At 38.4% G+C, this 18,996-nt stretch overlaps 2 protein-coding genes across 5 annotated transcripts; both read right to left on the reverse strand.

Moving 5' to 3' along the window:
• Positions 1-2,483: 2,483 nt before the first annotated feature.
• On the reverse strand, positions 2,484-9,348 carry LOC148066362 (sorting nexin-12). 3 transcript variants are annotated; one of them, XM_087807085.1, is made up of 5 exons: positions 8,961-9,348; positions 8,136-8,231; positions 7,877-8,001; positions 5,752-5,842; positions 2,484-2,944 (listed from the first exon to the last, which is right to left on the reverse strand). In XM_087807085.1, the coding sequence occupies exons 1-5, from the start codon at positions 9,126-9,128 to the stop codon at positions 2,696-2,698; spliced, it is 729 nt and encodes a 242-aa protein (XP_087663211.1). In that variant the 5' UTR covers positions 9,129-9,348; the 3' UTR covers positions 2,484-2,695. The 3 variants fall into 3 exon arrangements, with proteins under 3 accessions (XP_087663211.1, XP_087663213.1, XP_087663212.1); XM_087807087.1 differs by lacking the exon at positions 2,484-2,944 and adding an exon at positions 5,349-5,363 and having other exon boundaries at positions 8,961-9,343; XM_087807086.1 differs by lacking the exon at positions 2,484-2,944 and having other exon boundaries at positions 5,740-5,842; positions 8,961-9,344.
• Positions 9,349-13,670: 4,322 nt separating this feature from the next.
• On the reverse strand, positions 13,671-17,883 carry LOC148066363 (cytokine receptor common subunit gamma-like). 2 transcript variants are annotated; one of them, XM_087806839.1, is made up of 8 exons: positions 17,557-17,883; positions 17,279-17,369; positions 16,759-16,922; positions 15,689-15,822; positions 15,453-15,618; positions 15,236-15,347; positions 14,329-14,386; positions 13,671-14,229 (listed from the first exon to the last, which is right to left on the reverse strand). In XM_087806839.1, the coding sequence occupies exons 1-8, from the start codon at positions 17,618-17,620 to the stop codon at positions 14,086-14,088; spliced, it is 933 nt and encodes a 310-aa protein (XP_087662965.1). In that variant the 5' UTR covers positions 17,621-17,883; the 3' UTR covers positions 13,671-14,085. The 2 variants fall into 2 exon arrangements, with proteins under 2 accessions (XP_087662965.1, XP_087662964.1); XM_087806838.1 differs by having other exon boundaries at positions 14,091-14,229; positions 15,165-15,347; positions 17,557-17,758.
• Positions 17,884-18,996: the final 1,113 nt, after the last annotated feature.

Genomic DNA, 18,996 nt, shown 5'->3' on the forward strand with positions numbered 1-18,996 from the left:
TCATGGCGCAAGAATTTTTTGGGAAGGGTGTGTTTCTTTTGAGAGATTCATGTTTGCTTCCCAACACCAGCCAAACAGAATGGCGCTTGTACAGTATGTTATTCATTTTAAAGTATTTGCTATCAAACAAGTTGTTCAAATAATGACATATATTGAGACAAAAGTGTGATTTAAACATTAATTTAACACAGCTTATACTAGTTTCTAGCTTATACTAGTTTCTATTTTATACTTATTTAATTACATGATGATAAAAAAACCCATTATATTTAATAAATTATTATTTTTTAATTTATTTATCTATTCTCAAACCGATTAAGGCTAACATAGCATTAGTTCCTGCAGTCACTTTTCACAAAGTGAACAAACTGGAACAACCATGAGTCACATGACTGTCATACACTCTAAAAAAGGAGAGAACCATCAAGTTAATGGGTTGAGTTGTCATGACAATATTGTTGTACAGTATAGTCTAACACACAAAAGTATCTTTAAGCAGCCCGTCTGTATATCTTTGTTGAGTAATACTCTCATTATTATGACCCGCGAAAGTATTTTGCTACTATGTGAGTGTAGTTTCTCTGTCCACATTGCTCCAGTCTCGGCCTTTGTCCTCGCCCGGTCGCTCTGATTTAAGTTGCTCTTTCGATTAACTTCCACTTTATCAAGCTAACCCAACTTGTGCGTCCTTTACAAACACAACAAGCGTCGGCGCTGCACACCGGGACCGTTAACACAACAGCAGCTAATCTGACTTGGCCCTGCCTCTGTTCGTCACTTTCATTGCTCTGGACTGGTCTGGGACTTCAAAGCTGCCCGGTTTTGTAGGTCATCGTCCTGGCTGCAGGGGTAGATCAGGGCCTGGGAACCAGTCCAAGAGTGCAGAGCAGTCTCCTTTCTTCGGCTTCTCTTCATTAATGTTCCAATGATGTTTTTCAAAAAGTCTCCAATCGACTCGCCAGACAAACACTTACAAAAGTCGTCCTATTCTACTTTTTTTGTTGGCAATTTCCTAATCTTAAATCCTATTTTAGACCAAAAACTAAAGAGCAGGTCTTGGACTTTGGGACGTCCAGGACAAAGCCACATCCAGTGTCCATCAGAGGCGACGAGGTGGAGATAGTTCACAACTATAGTTCATAAGTACCTCAGTGTGTGGCTGGACAGTAAACTGGACTGGTCCTGCAACACAGACAATGTGTATAAAAAAGTTCAGAGTAGACTGTACTTTCTGAGGAGGCTCCGATCATTTAACATCTGCAGGAAGCTCCTCTGCATGTTCTACCAGTCTGTGGTGGCCAGTGTCCTGTTCTACGCTGTGGTGTGTTGGGGTGGGAATATGTCCAAGAGGAGTGTCAACAGGTTGGACACGTTGATCAGGAGGGCTGGCTCTGTGGTTGAAGCTGGACTCACTGGTGACAGCTGCAGAGATCACTGGACAAACTACTGTCCATCATAGATGATGCAACACTAATAGACTCAGGGACTCATTCATTCCTTGTGCTATTAGGCGGTTTAATTCTGAGTTTGGAGGCAGAAGTTGATATTCCATGTTCATCTTTGTTGTTGTTCTATGAATCTATCGTCTGTGTTGCCATCTGCTGAAAAAACAATTTCCTGAGACCTCGATAAAGTTTATCTATCTATTACTCATAAATCCACCCAACATTTTTGGACATAGGCTTCTAGTTCTTAAACATTTTATTGCATTTTGCAAGTGTTAATGATGGCAGTAGTAACAGAAAAAAATATCTATATAAATTCAAAACATCCAGATATGAATGATGTGGAAACGGGTTTCCCTTTTCCTGTTTCTAAACCCAAAAAATGTCTTTTGCACGTGAGCCACGATGTTAACATGAATTCAAAGTGGTTTTGATGGTGGTTTATTCAAACCTCTGGTTGGAAAAGGAATTTGGTCAACAATGTGTCCAAAGAAATGCTTAAACTACTTTTCCATTTTAACTTTTGTTTTGTATCATAACCTCACAACCAGATGTCCTCGTCAGAGAAAATGAAAGACAACAAATTCATCAGTGTGGATGTTCAACAAGAGAAAGTGATAAAAACAAAACAATAGAGACTGAATGTAATGGCAGCCACAAAGTGGAATGACCAAAGAATTACTTAACTATTTTATATTTACTGATAATCTTTAGTTGGCAGTGGTTAGGAGTCAAAATGTTATGAGGCAGTGAGTTGCATGACATCGAATTAAGGGCTGCAAATGGCTCCGGACCCTCCTTTTGACATGCCCGCCTTAGGCATTATGATGGTTAGATAACATTGATACATTTGCAGGAGGATTCTGAATTTGTCATCCATCCATTTTCTGCCACTTATTCCCTAATGATGGTCAATTGAAAGCCTTTAAAATGATTCAACTTTATGCGTCTCTAGATTTGGATTTACATGTCGATGCTTGACTCTTGCATGTGGAAGCTTGTCGTGTATTTTCAATGAAGAGTCGTGCAGACAGGAAGCAGCAGGCAGCAGGTTATTTAATCACCGGACAGAATTAACAAGGAGTCTCTATAAATGGAAGTGCATGACAACGTGAATCGATGGACTCACACAACACCCAAATCAAAAGAATGGAATCAAAGCAGTTGATAACTATGAGTTTAACAACAGAGATTCGGACGAACCTCCTGTCACAGTGTCGGGGTATGGTTATGAATTGTCTTCACTAATCTTAAAGAAAGAAAAATATAAAGTTCTGGGAATTTCTCACACATGGAATGTCGATGTTCGTGGTGCTACATGTTGCTTGTCGAGCCAAAAAACAGAACTTCAAACGTGTTTCATAGGAAACTGATTTTACATATGCGAGAACACAAACACGAGGGTCGGCTGTCGGGGTCTTTTTCCTACACGACGACTGGTTCCATCTGGCGTGAGGCTGGAAATGTACATGTGGGGTCGCTGAAGCAGGTGGAGGGGTCTTCATGACGAGGAGAGAAGAAGAGACAGTGAGGTCGAGGGTCAGACGGACAGACGTGAACTTCAAATAAATAAAAAAACTGGGTAAAAAGACCTTTCAATTGGTGAGAGTTAAAAGAAGGTAAGATTGACATACAAGTACAAAGTATACATTCAGTCATGGTAAAGAAAGGCGAAGCTAAAAGACCTAAAAAAAAAAAAAACCTGGTTGACTGAAACAATAATCCGTTACTCTTGAGTCGATAGAGTCACATGGTTACTAAGCTTTAATTGTGGGTCAGGTATTTGGGCACCAGTGTTAAACTGGACTCACACCATGTCAGCGAGGCCCAGAAAGAGCTTCAAAAACAGGATTGCCTCCATCAGTGAACCCGTTCTGGAAATTACAGTGATTTAGCCTCGCCTTTCCACAGGCTGTTTTCTGGCAAGTACCGATTATAAACATCAACAATGAATCCGGAAACTTTTCAAGCGGATGTTTTCGTGCTTCAAGGAGAAAAACCAGAGCGAATCTAGTATAATGAGGCGGAGTCTGTGGTGAAGGAGCAGACGTTCAAGTTCAGACTCTTATTTCCGCTCAAAGACTTTAACAAAAGTACATTTTGTTTCGTTCAGACCACGACTTGGAGCTAAAGGTTAGATTCTATATGTTGACAGCAGCAGTTGACTTTACTATTGAAAATTAGTAAATGAAAAACAGAATTATTAGTCAGTTAAATATTGTGTGCACCAGAAAATATAGAGCACCAATAAAAAGTTAACAGTAACATTAAAATGAAAATGAAAAAAGAAAGATAATTACTTTTACTAAAATGTTATAATCCCAAAATAGAAAAAAAAGAAGCTATATTTACAATATTATAAAGTGTGGTAAATAGATAAGTTATAGTACAGAAAAAAAAAAAAGATATTCAAAATATAAAACAATAATAAAAACAAAAAGTCCCGTTTTAATTTTCATACAGTTCTGTGGCCTCAAGGCTAAATGCTCCACCCATTTCCTACGAATTATATCTTCTAGTCGGTTGTCAAGTCATGGTTATTTAACCAATGAACACTTGGGGCTTTTGAACAATTGCAAAAAAAGATTCCCGATTATCCCGTTTGGTTTCGTCTTTGACCTTTTTGGTTTCTCCAATCCTAAGGCAACAAACGATGGGCTGGAGCACTCAAAACACAACACACTAACACAATGCTAGAATTTGTTCCATGGGTTTATTAGGCGGTCTTGGCAGGACTACAAGATACACTTATCAACGACGAGCAGCTCGACCTTCCACTTATCTGGAGCTTCAGATTATTCAGAGTCGTCGTTGACAACCTGGGGGTGCCCAAAACACCATTTAGAAATTGCAAAAAAAACAACTTCAGAAAGACTTTCCAATATGTAGTCGACCTGCTTGACCCGACTACCTATGGCCAGTTCTGTGTCTGCCCATGACCCCTTACTGATATCTCAGGTGACCCCTCTTTAGAGATGGTGAAGGTTCTGAATTTAGCACTTCTTCACCACAGAATCCTAATGGCGGTGTATTGATTTTACCCTCATCTTTCTCTCACCACTTCTTTAGCACCAACTGGGACTAATAACAATAGTTACCATTACTCATCACTTCTTTGAAGCACAGAAATAGCACGTAACAATAAAACGTTTTCTTGTCTCAAATGGATCATTTCTAGATTACTTTTGACTCGTCTAATGTCTGTTGAACAGCAATTCTTAAATGAATCTTGGTGATGAAAATCCCCCAACAAGTGTGTTTGTATTGTCCAGCTCACATTGGAATCAACCACTTTAACTACATTTGCTAATCAATGCATTTAAAGGTCAAAACCATACCCATATTCTAGCCCTTATCTGTGAGGCTTAGCTGAACATTAACACATTTCTGGTGTCCCCCAAGGCCTACTATAGGCTCAACAATGATTTTTTTTTTAAAGCCATGCTTCAGCACAATATGTCTTTAGAGCAAAACATCAAGGACGATGACATGCACATGTTAATGAAAACGTTGTGTTGATTCAACTTCAGCCACTATTGGTTAACAAAGGACAAACGAAAAGGTGATTGAAACATGTAAATTAAAGTGCCAGAATTAAGTACAAGTACTGCAACACAAAGCGTGCAAGTTTTTGCCATGCAGCCTATGATTAGTGTTTAATTGCACAATGTGTTAGTTGATGAAAACAAGACCTGCAGTCACGGGTGACGCCATCTTACGCTTTAACTGCAGAACGTTAGCTCACGCTCCAAAGTGATCTAGAAAATTGCAGGAAAGCCAGTTTGACGACTAACATGGGGCGTATCTGCACTACAAGGATTAAGTTAGAATAATCACAAAAAGCTGTGCCATGCAACCACCGTCAAATCTCACAAAGCTCGGACAGAAAATGAAAAAGTAAACTTACTTCATTCATACCTACAACAAAAAAAACAAACACAAGAGAAAAAAACATGATCAGAACAACTTTTGATACACACGGATATTTGGACATTATTCTACTTTATTCACATTATTTAACAATCATGGATATATGACAGCTGCGTCAAAGTCATTACACATTATTTGATAGATAAGAGCCTCATACGATCAAAGGTACCTCAGACAGTTACAGGAGAGACAAGTCACAGAATTGTCTTAATAACTTGATAAAAGAAGAACAAACTCTAGCGATAGAGCGAATATGACTTTACAATAGTGTACAGAGAGAGAGAAGGGAGGGATGAGAAAGGCAGAAAGAGACGATCTGTTCTACAGAATAATCCCCCCCCCCAGCCCGTCTCCCCAGGTAACCCTAGTGCCGTACTTTTCCTGGAATGTAGTTGCGATCGATGACTTCTTCTTGGAGAAACATGTGAAGACAGCGCTCGTTCTGGGCCAGAGGATGACCTGCAATTCTATAAAAACAAACATTTGAAAAAAAAAAAAGGAGCCAAATCGCAGCCTTGAAAACTTTCCCCACATCACTGACTCACAGGCAACATTGGATGTTCACGCAACATTTTATTTTTAACATATATTGCTACGAATTCAAATTGTTCGGCAGAATGCTTTTCATCCTCAAGACTCTTTAAGATAAATATAAATACATTTTAAAAACATGATTATTTTCAATAAAACACTCTAGAAACTATCTAATTAATAAGGTTATTCAAAGACATGAACAGATTATAGCCTTTCAACTGTAACCATTCATAGCTAGAGTCTTTCTGACCAATAACATTAAGATTCATAAACAAAAGGGAAGGTTTTGCGGGGCTGTGAATACAAGGCTCCTCAGTATATAGATATGTGGGAGGGAGATCTTGTGTTGCTGCATTTTTATTCCGAATCATTGGTCAGAAACTTTGAAGACTTTTTAAAGTAAGTGTGACTCAGAGCAGAGTTGCTGCAGAACAGCTATGAGACAGCAACAGACCCTGAATCATCCGCTTTATCTGCCAACTGTGGACTAAAATGTGTCGCGGTATGAAAGGAGCGAGATCAGACAACTTCAGGAGCGATAATGATCATTGTTCAAGGCTCAACGGCAGCGTCGACATACGATGAGCACAGCGTGAGAGAAACGGTGTTTTAGGCTTAAACTGATGCCGCTGGAATTTTGGTGGGAAGCTGCGCGCATCAGGCACAAAGGTGGGATGTGTTCGACGACAATCTGTCTTCTTCTCTCGGTGAACAGAGATGGATTGTTTACTTGGAGAGAAAACAGTCTCCATGGTGACATGTTTATTTAATTGCAAATCAGAGCCAGGAGCTGACACTCGGCTCACATTTTCTTATTTTCTGTGCAAATTATCGTCCCAGGAGCTGAAATTGATCCTGAAAACGTTTTGATTGTTAATTAATTTGCACACCAAGACACGCAACAGAATGTTATTTTAGGTAAGAGGTTGTTCAATCCTAGAATCCATCTCCAAAGTTGTGAAGGAAACCTTGGTGTTTAAATATTAGCTAAATATAAATATAGACAGACATAACTCTGTCTCTCTCACTTGCCTTTGGAGAACAAGAGTCTTCCAGAGAAAACGTTTACATTTTAGTGAACAATTGACTCACAATTTAATACCACTCTATTGTTGACTCATGGATTACGGAGTCGTTTGCATATTGCAGTCAGTCAGGTGGATGGGTTTGTTGTGTGCTTGTGACTTTTCAAAGTATGAATGGGTTTCAGTGGATCGACTGACTTCACTTTCACCCATGATTAATGTAATACATGAAACGCAGAACATAAGTTTGTACCAGAATAATGTTTGAGAGTAAATTAACCGACTTTCAACCAATTTGTAATAATAACTAATGGAAACAAATTGATTTTTTTTGACATGGTACTACTGTCTTTGGATTCTCGATGATACAACACATATTTAACAAATAAGGAACTACTTGATGGTGACACAATGATAATTGTCGTTGACATGAAGCTGGACTCACTGGTGACAGTTGCTTGATAAACTACTGTCCATCATGGATGATGAGTCATCCTCTCAACACTATTAGTAGTGAGCAGAGAAGCAGATGTGCATGAATGCTCCTTCCCAGATGCAAAACTAATAGACTCAGGGACTCATTCATTCCTGTGCTATTAGATTGTACAATTCTGAGGTTGGGTACAGGAGTGGAGTAAAAAGATGATATTCTATGTTAACCTTTGTATCCTTTGTCTTTTTTATTTTTCTTTGATCCATGTTCTTTATCTTTAGATTGTTTCATCTTGCGCTTTGTTCTTGATTTATGAATCTATTGTCTGTTTTGCTGTATGCTGGAAAAACAATTTTCTAGAGGAAATCTCCAGAGGGATTAATGAAGTTTATCTATCTAGCTTCACTCATCAAAATCGATGAAGACTGGTTATGATATAATTTCTAGTATTTTCCTGTTAAATTGTTTAAAATCTGCTGAAAAAAATGGATTGACTCTACATATTTCACCTGTTGATGAACTGCTCCAGGCCCGTTCTTCGCTCCTCGATGAACGAATCCTCGAAAAGTCCTTCATCTCCCCGGAATGGCAACTGTCTCTTCAGGGCTTTGCCTGGCAGAGGCGGTACTACAATCTATGGCGACAGAATGTGAAGTTGTAGAATACACTTGTTTTAACATAAAATAATATAGCAAGAGGAGACCCTTAAAAAGAATGTCTCCACAGAGAGCATCAGTGATTTTAAGAACGGCAGTAAAACCAGCTCACCTTACTGTCTCTTTCCAGCTCGATCTTTAACCACTCAAAGTCACTGTATCTTCTTCTCACGCAGGAATCTTTCAGTTTGAAAATTGGGAGGTTTGTCTGTGGAAAACAACAATGGAGAGAAACCAATGTCAACGTTGCCAACAATTTCATAGGGACGTTTCAAGAGTCAACAAGGGTGACAGGACAGAAAATGGTTTAAAATGTGCTTGTAATTGTTTTGTATACTTAGCATTGTTTTGGCAACACTTTATCGTTCCCTGCACAAACAGATTCGCGTCTCAAATCCAACAGGATGACAAAATAAGGATTGTAAAATCTCAACACAAATACCAATTATGCAATCCCTCTGGCTTGACTCAGCTTCCTGAATTTTTCCTTTTAAAGCTGCCTCAGCGATTTTCACCATTCAAACGTATGTGGTTACTTTTTAACATTATGTTATGTATTTTCAAGAGAAAAGCGTAAACGGCGAAATTATAAGAGCGGAACTCTCACAACATATCATCCAAACAAGTGATTTTAGTCGGCGCTAGCTAGCTAGCATGTAGCAGTAAACAACACAAGGATTATAGTCACAAAGTGTAACCGTCAACTATTTCAACGCGTGAATTTCATTTATCACATTATCTCAATGGTGAGCATCACCAGCGTTCGTGTCGCAGGGATGATTTCCAGAGACTTTTTTTAGTAGGCCGCGGGTCTCATCCTCGCTACTCGAGTTGTGCTAACGCGGCAGCTAGCATCGTTAGCATCGGTCAAACGTCACACACCTCGTCCGGGAGTTTCACCAGCGGCTAAACGTTTGAGTTCCACGAACATGTATACCTGCATGCGGACTTCGTATGTCGTGTACCGGTTCCGCCCAACGCCAACAATCTGTGGGTCATAAACGTCTATTTCCAAATAGTTGCTCGGAGGACCGTACGCGTCCGCCAGGTCCTGGGGTTTGGAATTCAGTCGGCGAGTGTCTGCCACCGCAGGCTCCGAGGACATCTTTCCCGGGTGGTGAGGGTCGGCCGAGCCAAGCGTCTTTTAAACCACGTAAATAAACAATAAAATTCGGGAAAAACCTCGGAGGGTCGATCACATGAATCGGTGGCGGGTGCTGCGAGGGGCTCCGCTAAGGAAGTAGCTGACTTGTGCGTCTCCTCTTGCGGGGGACAGCCGCCCTGCGCCCCACCCTTCACGAGCTGGAAACGACGTCGAGGCTTTAGTTCCGTCTCTCGGCGGGACACCGCTCCCTCCAGCGGACAACTACCCGAACCAGTCTGGGCAGGACTCACCTTTACCTGGGCGTCACGTGGGGAGCATTAAAAAAAAAAAGGTCCAGTAGTTGTAGGAAAACAAACCAATGTTCAACAATTAACAATCCATGAAATCCATTTTATTTTGCTTATTTTATGATTATGATGCCCTTTTTTTTCTCCAAAAAAAAAACAAAAAACAAACATTTATTTCACCCCAAACTCACTTATTTTGTCCCTCATGCCGACAATGAGTTTAATTAATTTTAAGGTAAGGTAAGGTAGAACTTTATTGATCCCCCAGGAGGTCTCCTTCGTTTTTTTCCAATAGCCACAGCAAATACAGCAATTTTTCATAAAAAAATAAATAAAAATCAAAATAAATAAAAATCAAATAAGAACAAGAACAAAGTGCAATAAAAAGAAAGTGCAAGATGACACAATCTAATTGTAAAGATGAAGAATATAGATCAAAGAAAAATAACAAAGACAAAGCATACAAAGATGAACATGGAATATCAACTTCTGTCCCCAAAATAATTAGGTAGGTAGAAATATATTTTTTATAAAAAAATAAATCAAAATAAATTAAGAACAAGAACAAAGAGGAATAAAGAGAAAGAACAAGACGATACAATCTAAGTCTAAAGATAAAGATAAAGAACTTAGATCAAAGAAAAATAACAAAGACAAAGGATGCAAAGATTAACATATAACAGAACATCATGATACTTTTACTCCACTCCTGCCCCCGAACTCAGAATTGTACAATTTAATAGCCCGAGGAATGAATGAGTCCTTGAGTCTATTTGTTTTGCACCTGGGAAGGAGCATTCATGCACTCATTCTGCTTCTCTGCTCACTGATGTTATCAGTTATCCTAGTTGTAGGAAAACAAACCAATGTTCAACAATTAACAATCCATGGAATCCATTTTAATTAGTTTATTTTATGATTCTGATACTCTTTTTTTTTCAAAAAACAAACATAGTTAGTTCACCCTAAAATTAACTTATTTTAAGTTAGGTTGGGTAGAACTTTATTGATCCCTCAGGAGGTCTACTTCGGGAAATTGTTTTTTTTTCCCAAATTATCCACAGCAAATACATCAATCTTTCATTAAAAATAATCAAAATAAAACAAGAACAAGAACAAAGAGAAATAAAGAGAATATGATACAATCTAAGTCTAAAGATAAAGAACATAGATCAAAGAAAAATAACAAAGACAAAGTAAGTAATCTAAGTATTTTTATATTTTTGTATTTCTGTATTTCTTTTCCAGACCAGGGTCACAAAGCGCTTAAACAATCAAAACAATATTCAATAAAGTATATACTTTAAAGATCAAGATAAAACTGATAACACAACAGGAGTTCCAGAAAATCAAGGAAAAGCCTGAACAAATAAAAACGTCTTAAGATGTTTCTTAAAGGAGTCAGTAGACTCCATCAAGCACATGGAACAGAACATCATGATACTTTTACTCCACTCCTGCCCCCGAACTCAGAATTGTACCATTTAATAGCCCGAGGAATGAATGAGTCCCTGAGTCTATTTGTTTTGCACCAGGGAAGGAGCATTCATGCTCCATCTGCTTCTCTGCTCACTGATGACAGTGTTCAGAGGATGGCTGTCATCATCCATGATGGACAGTAGTTTGTTCAGTGATCTCCTCTCAGCAACTGTCACCAGTGAGTCCAGCTTCAACCACAGAACCAGCCTTTCTGATCAATCTGTCCAACCTGTTGACACTCCTCTTGGACACATTTCTCCCTCATGTTGACAATGAGTTGGATATTTTTTAGAGTAATGCTTGCATTTTTAGATTTATGGGGAAAGTAAGTCTATTTTAATGTAGCTACCAGTGCTGAGTTGTCATCTTCGTTCAAAATAACACAACTAAAAAAAAACTAAATACCTCATCTGTAATGTCCATCTTGTATTGGAGCCTCAACACAAATTGTTCCCAGGAAAGAATTAAATAAGTCTGTATTTTAAGCTTGTTTTTTATGTAAGTAAAAAATTTGCCTTGGGTCACAAAGAGCTTTAACAATCAAAAACAATACACATTTCAAATATACAGTCCCTGACAAAAGTCTAAGCTCATCTAAGTAGGAACAACAAATAATAACTTTACCTGTAGTTGATCAATTGGAATCAGAACTGGCTTATATGAAAGACAAAGGCCTCTAGATTATGCTCATCATACCAAAATAAGGTTTTGTATTATTCAATTATTTTTATTATTTTATTAGGGCAGAAAGGTCAGATTTTGCTTGGACAAAAGTCTTGTCGCAGCTTTAAATGATTCAACCAATCACAGATTAGAGCTTCATCTGTGACAAAAACAGTAATTAACACATTCCTAGGTGTGTATAAAAAGAGCCTGAGCACACCAGACATTCATGTGAAGTGCGTGAACGTTGCCTTTGACAAAAAAACAACTAAAAAAATTGTGTTGCACAGCGAGGCCCACAGCTCTGGAGAAAGGATGGACAGTGGAAAAGTGGCAGAAGGTTGATTTTTCTGGGGAATCATCCATTGGACTGCATTTCCAATCGCCGCAAATAAGACCTGTTGGAACCCGCATGGACCTAAGATTCACCCAGAAAACAGTAAAGTTTGGTGGAGGAAAAATAATGGTATGGGGTTACTTCCAGTATGGGGGTGTGCTAGAGATTTGCAGTGTGGGTGGCAACATCAACAGCCTGAAGTACCAAGAGATTCTTGCTGCCCATTACATTCCAAACCACAGCAGAGGCCAAATTCCTCAGCAGGATGGTTCTCCGTCTCATACTTCAGCCTCCACATCAAAGTTCCTGAAAGTCCTCCAAGCTCACGGGAGTCATACACGATATTAATTCTTTATCCCAAGGCACCCTGACTTTTTGTTCTGGCATTATTGTAGCATTTTTGTGTATTCAAAATAAAGTAAACATTTATTCGTGAGTTGTACCGTACATTGTTATTGTGTGCGACAAGACTTTTGTCCAAAGCAAAATCTGACCTTTCTGTCTTAATTAAATGATAAGAACTAATTGAATACTACAAAACCTTGTTTTGGTATGATGAGCATAATCTAGAGGCCTTTGTCTTTCATATAAGACATCTGTGATTCCAATTGATCAACTACAGGTCAAGTTATTATTTGTTGTTCCTACTTAGATGAGCTAAGACTTTTGTCAGGGACTGTGTACTGTAAAAGGCCAAGACACATAAGACAAACACAGGAGTCCCAGAAAATCAGGGAAAAGCACAAATAAATTAAAATTTCTTAAGTTTTTTCTTAAAGGAGTCAGTAGATCATCAAACACAGAGAGAGAGAAAGATCGTTCCAGAGCTTAGGAGCAATAGCCTGGAAGGATTTCTCTCCTCTGGTCCGGAAGCGTGTTCAGGAACCATCAGTAGATTCTGATCCACAGACCTCAGAGCCCGAGCTGGGGTGTAAGGCTGGATCAGATCACTGATGTAAGGAGGAGTCTGACCATGAATAGATCTGAAAGTAAGAACCAGAATTTAAAAATTGATCCTGAAAGAAACTGGCAGCCAGTGAAGAGTTATAAGGATCGGGGACATGTGAGTTCTCCTACTAGAGCAGGTCAGAATTCTCGCTGCAGAGTTTTGTATTAGATCTATGTGTTTTAATAAGGAAAGTTTTCAGGCGGCAGCTGAGGGAATGTGGTCTTCTGATAGAAACAAACTTTAAATATACAGACTTATTTCGTTTTTTTTCGGAACAATCTCTCATGTCAAGGCATCAATACAATATGGACGTCACACACACAATGACACCATGGAGGTTGCAACATTAAATAAGACTTACATTTTTACCTATAACTCTAAAATAAAACAAATTACTCTGAAGATAATCTCAACCCTTAGTCGACGTGAGGGTAGACAACGAGTAAACTTTGAATTTTGAATGAACTTTAACAGGTTTTACACAAATAAAATACAAACAACACAACATTATCTATCATAAAGTCATACATTTGACATTAAGAATTCATACAAGGAAGTTTTATTTAATTGTATTGTATTATCACATCATTTACATACACAAAGATAGATAATGAAAATGAAATCAGGTCATTCGCTACAATTACATTTTCTAGAGCTCAAGAAATGTACGAGGCACACAAGGTTTAGTCAAATGACCCAATAATCGCTATCATTATTGTAATGACCTTGGTTTGGTTGAAGCTGAAACATCTGGTTCGTCATGGAAACAGTTTGCACTGAAAAGAAACACGCTAATGTTAATTGAATAATTGACTGAAGTAATTGGATGGTTTTTAGCAAGAACGTCTTTATTCAAGATGCTAGAAAAAACAAACGTGTACAAAGATTATATCAATTCTCAGCAAAGAACAGCAAATCAAAAGATCAACCTCTACTTATCTAAGAAGTAACTGATCCGAGAACAAAAAGCAAAATAGCGGCAGAAAAATACCAGGAAAGGAAATGAAACAAGATTTAGAGATTAAAATTAACTTCCTTTAACTGTCCTCCTTTACTTTTGTGATGGTTGAAAACTTCTTTCAATTATGTACAACATGCTCTGTTTAATAGGCGTCGAACATAGGCCTGGGGGCCAAATCTAGAAAAAAAAACTGAAAACTGAATTAAAATGTGTTGGGCACAGCAAAAAAAACAGCAAAGAAAAACCCCCTGCCTGACTCAATCCCAGCCGCTCCACCATTACTACTGGTCAGAAGTGGTGTTTGGGGTCGTGGAGGTCAACATGTCACACTGGGGCACCGGGCAGAACTCTCTGATGGGACAGGCCAGCTCATTGTAGCTGGTCCTGAATTCTTCCTTTAGGCCTTTGGAGATCTGAAGCCAGTTCTAAGACAAATATTTAACGATGGAATTAGTGGATTATATTATCATCATCATCATCATTAGACTCATGTTTCACTTCTAAATATTTTGTTCGCTCTTTACCTCAAAGTCTTGAGAAATCATGGGTTTCGGGACCACCGGGATGAAGATGACTCTAAGTCTGCCAGAGAAGAGCAACAAATAATAAGAACTTCTTTACTTTACATCCTGAAGTCATGACTGAGGAACTGTATGTTCCTGTATTTACTCTTTTTAAAGTAAACAAAGATCCTTGCTGCCTAACAGCAATAGATCATACAGAGTTGGTTCTCCAAAATAAATGAATAATATACACATTTTAAATCATATAATCATTATTATTATAAACAGTTATATACCTTTTAGCACACATACGCCTATTTTCTACAGACAACCTCAATTTTACCGTGTTGGCATTTTAGACATTAAGGAGAAACTTTGACAGTTATACTGTTACTGTACTGCTATAAACCGAGTAAAGTGTCATTTCTTCAGTGTTCCATTAAAAGATATAGTTTATTATTTGAAGAAATGTTTCTTAATTTTGCTACACAGATTTCTTTTATCCGAAATTCGTTACTCAAAATTACATTTTTAATTATATTATTATTATTATAAAAATATATGCCTTTCTAATGACAGTGTACTCTCTAATCAGATATATTTTTATTTATAAAATACATACTTATTCAAAACTATTGAGCTGGGAAGTCGATATATTTGTCTAAATATTTACTATTTATTTCACATTCTAAATCAGTCTAACTAAAGATAATTAAAGACAAATATATTTTGTGAAAACCACCATCACAGCCTTCAAATGAGTACTTGTGTTTCCAAATAATGTAGCTACACTCGCCCTTCCTTGTAACATCAGAATCAGAAATAACATGTGACAGTTTCATATCCTTGTGTTGGACCTTTAATGTGAAAACAGTGGCCAGTGTCTCCTGACGTGTTGCAGTGTTTGACGACTGCATCGACCTCTGACCTCTCTCGTTGCAGCAGCATCAGTGCCAGCAGGATCAGGATCGTGGAACCCAAAGCACCGATGACGACCGTCCACACGGGAACAGAGGTATTCAGAGGTCCAGGGGAGTCGTCTATAGATAAGTGAGAGCGAATGAATGATCTCGAATGAACAGATATCTATTACTATTCAGCATTTTAACTTTAAAGCAGAGAGCATTTGTTGCGTAGCATTTCACCTGTGATGTTGTTGGACTGCCAGGCCACAGGTTGGCACCATTCACTCCAGAACACAGACCCTCCACAGTTTGTGTCGATACGGCTCCTGGCCTGCAGCTCATAGCGGAACTTGTTGGAAGGCAAGTGGATGCAGTAATTCTGCACGCCTGTGCTGACGGGCGAGCTCTGCCTCGACAAGAGAGTGTTGAATTGTTAAACAAAAAAACCCACAAATGTTTTCTCTGCACACCCTCACCTTCCACTTCCTGTTCGCGGTGCGGTAGCGAACCTCGCTACTGACGCAGTTAGTGTGAGTTTGATTCCAGTAGAACCATAAGTTGGAGTCCGGTCCTAGTTTGGCTGTCAGGACTGCCGGTGGGCGAAGTATTACTGGATTGAACACAGAGCAGTGACATGGTTGAGTTGCAAGTAGAAAACGAAACTAAACAACCAATGAAGTTCTAAAAAACATGGGTACAAGTAGTAAAAAATGGGTCATTTTTCGATGTATATTTAATTTAATACACTAAAAATGAAAAACATATATATATATTTTATTTAGTTTATCTGCTTGTTATTCACTCTATATTACTTATGTTCTGTTCCAGATTTTTTTTTTTAATATATATTCATTTTTCTTCCTTGCCTGTAATTTGTTCTACATTTTTATTGAGCTAAAGTTTGTACTTTAAGTCAATTAAAGTAAGTTTGTACTTTTCCTAATAAACTGTTTCACCCTGGCGTTATCTCAGGGTCAAGGTGACCCGAAGGCCCAAAACAAATGTGTTTGTGGTATCCCTTGTCTTGTTCAAGATGAACGACTTCCACTACTACTACTATTACTATTTGTTTTCGGGACTTCAGGTCACCTTGACCCTGAGATACCTGGGTTGAAATTAGTCTTGCCTTCGACCTGTTTCCTCCTGTCACGTTTTTCATTTTGTTTGATTTGGGAGTTGTGTTTACTTATTTGGGTGTTTATTGGACCAGGAAGAGATAATATAATGATATATTAAATATAATATAATAAATTCAATGGGGTTCCATTTACATCTGGATCCACAAATCCTTTGAAGGAGATGTCACTCTCTGTGGTTGCAATGAAGGTTCAGCTATCATTGATGTAAAACGTAGGTTTAATTGAGTTTAATTTAATGTTATTTGGGGGGGATCCAAACATAGCTATCCATGAAGAGGGGGCGTAGTCGGGGCTCGAAGAAAGTTGATAATGTATTTTGTTGATTTGTACTTTGTTAATACTTTGCCGTTAACAGTTTTAATTACTAAGGTCTGACATTTGCCTGTTAAAACATGCAGAAAATATACCTCTTTCTTTAAGGTCGTGTCCTTTACTGAAGTTTCCGGGTACAAGTCTCGTGTTGAAGGTGTTAAACCTTTCGACCACACTACCGTAGGGAAAGATACACTCGCTGTTGATGTCGTTCTTCGTCACGTACGAGCTGCACTCGTTCTCTTTTTTCTCAGCAAACCTGAAACAAATATCCGGAAATTTACGGGGGGAAAAAAAACCCCCTTTATATTATAATTAAAGAAGCAAGACGGTTGAGTTCAGAAGGTATTAAAGAGAAAAACCTTTTAGAAAAAAGGAGAACCCGGAATTTAAAATGTATAAAGTTTATGTAGTTAGTTCTTAACACAAATTCTATTTCGAATAATCTATTTACACAGAATTCTAAAAGAAGTTGAACCAAATGTATGGAATATTTGACTTAAAAAAACATGCTACTCAGTTTCGGTTCCTTGTTGATTCTCGACTACATTTGAGAACGAAGCGAAAGCACAATGGGAGGGAAAAGCAAAACACCAAGAAATAAAATAAACAAACCTGGCGTATAATCTGTAGTTGACCGGCGAAGGGCCCGTATTGTTCCAGGAACAGCGAACGTGTTCCAGATGTACCACCACACAGTCCACATCTGTGAGAAACCCAAGAAGGAGTTTGTTTGCGTTCACTGAAGAGCCTCCACAGCAGGTGTCAGAGAAAATATTATAGCTGAATATCAGACGTTACAGTCACGCGGCGGAGAGACGAGAACCGGGATTCGAGGTGATCACGCCATCGGCCTTTTAGAAGCATCAAGCTGAGGTAAAGGATTATCTCACCTGGAGGATTTTGGGAAGTAACATGTCCGGTCAGGGCGAGGAGCAGGAGCCAGGATAGCGCCATGTCGAGGACAAGTGTCACAAATGATGTGCGCAGATTTCTCTTTGCTGTGCTGACTTGTGGCTTTTGTTTCCTGTAGACGGAAGCAGTTTCAAATTCAGTTTTTCCGAACGCTGAACTTACTGAAGAGACTTTTCTGCCTCGTTGGCCTCTAAGTCCAACACCGTGGTTCTCTGTACCCCTGAGGCTACTTAGGATATTAACTTTGGATACAACAAACGTAACCGAAAAAAAAAGAACCGAAAGATCTGGTTCTGTATAGCAAAGCCACACCTTTCTTTCACTCTTCGTATCTGCTGTTTTTAGATTTCCTTTAAGAGGAAATGGTTTACATTTTTAGCTGTAATTCTGCGTACAGCATCAAACGGGCCTACGTACTTACTTATATAATTTTGGGCTCTTAAAGGTCTTGAATCTGATAAACAGATGTTAATAACATTTTACATTTGATGGGACAAGGATCAGTTCATGTATTTGTGGTATTACAATCAAGCGTTTGCAGTGTGTTGTACAAGCTCATTGCTTTCAGCCACATTACAAAAGACTTTTGTTAATAAAATGAATGAGAATAATGTGGAGCTCAACGTTTATGGAGTCAAGGACCCGTTTCTACTTCTTCAGTATTTATGTCAGTCTCCAGAAGAGAAACATTAAGTGGAAATTCGTAACAATGAGCATGACTCATGACTTTTTACTCATTTATTTTGTGCTCAATTTGAGCTTGAAATGAAACAAAAAGTCCAGAAGATATGTAACATGGTCAATGTAAATAATTACAGTATTAACCATACTTTAATGAGCTGTTGTCGCCCCTCAGTGGCGTTAATGTGAACTTCTCGTGTGCTTTTTAAATGTTTGACGGTTTTATGTAAGTATGTAAGTAAAGGTTATTTGTAAAGCGCCTTTATGTGTTTAATAACATGTAGAATAAGTGTTTTGTTTATGTACTTGTCACTTTGTAGTGTTTAAATGTTACAATGTCTGATTTTCCTTAAATACTCACATATAAATACAATAATTAAAATAACTTAAACATTATATATATATAAAAATTATATATATATAGCTGTCTCGCCTGCAGTTGATACAGAACTTTGCAGTGAGAATTCTGACCCGCTCAAGTAGAAGAACTCACATTTCTCCGATCCTTAAAACTCTTCGCTGGCTTTCCAGTTTCTTTCAGGATCAACCTTAAAATTCTGGTTCCTCCTTATGTCACTGATCTGACCCAGCCTTACACCCCAGCTCGGGCTCTGAGGTCTGTGGATCAGAATCTACTGATGGTTCCACGCACACGGTTCAGGACCAGAGGAGAGAAATCCTTCCAGACTGTTGCTCCTAAGCTTTGGAACGATCTTCCTCTCTCTCTCTGTTTGATG

This window comes from Callionymus lyra, chromosome 14, assembly GCF_982586985.1.
Source record: "Callionymus lyra chromosome 14, fCalLyr1.hap1.1, whole genome shotgun sequence".
NCBI lineage: Eukaryota > Metazoa > Chordata > Actinopteri > Syngnathiformes > Callionymidae > Callionymus > Callionymus lyra.

What these genes read in the sequence shown, in the direction of transcription:
- LOC148066362 (XM_087807085.1), bottom strand. Translation starts at nt 9,128, where the DNA reads ATGTCCTCGGAGCCTGCGGTGGCAGACACTCGCCGACTGAATTCCAAA. An exon ending in AGCTGGAAAGAGACAGTAAG is followed by an intron (nt 8,002 to 8,135) that starts GTGAGCTGGTTT and finishes CTGTCGCCATAG; the next exon opens with ATTGTAGTACCGCCTCTGCC. An exon ending in GCAACTACATTCCAGGAAAA is followed by an intron (nt 2,945 to 5,751) that starts GTACGGCACTAG and finishes CTCGTCATGAAG; the next exon opens with ACCCCTCCACCTGCTTCAGC.
- LOC148066363 (XM_087806839.1), bottom strand. Translation starts at nt 17,620, where the DNA reads ATGGCGCTATCCTGGCTCCTGCTCCTCGCCCTGACCGGACATGTTACT. An exon ending in TACTTCCCAAAATCCTCCAG is followed by an intron (nt 17,370 to 17,556) that starts GTGAGATAATCC and finishes GGTTTCTCACAG; the next exon opens with ATGTGGACTGTGTGGTGGTA. An exon ending in AACTACAGATTATACGCCAG is followed by an intron (nt 16,923 to 17,278) that starts GTTTGTTTATTT and finishes TATTTGTTTCAG; the next exon opens with GTTTGCTGAGAAAAAAGAGA.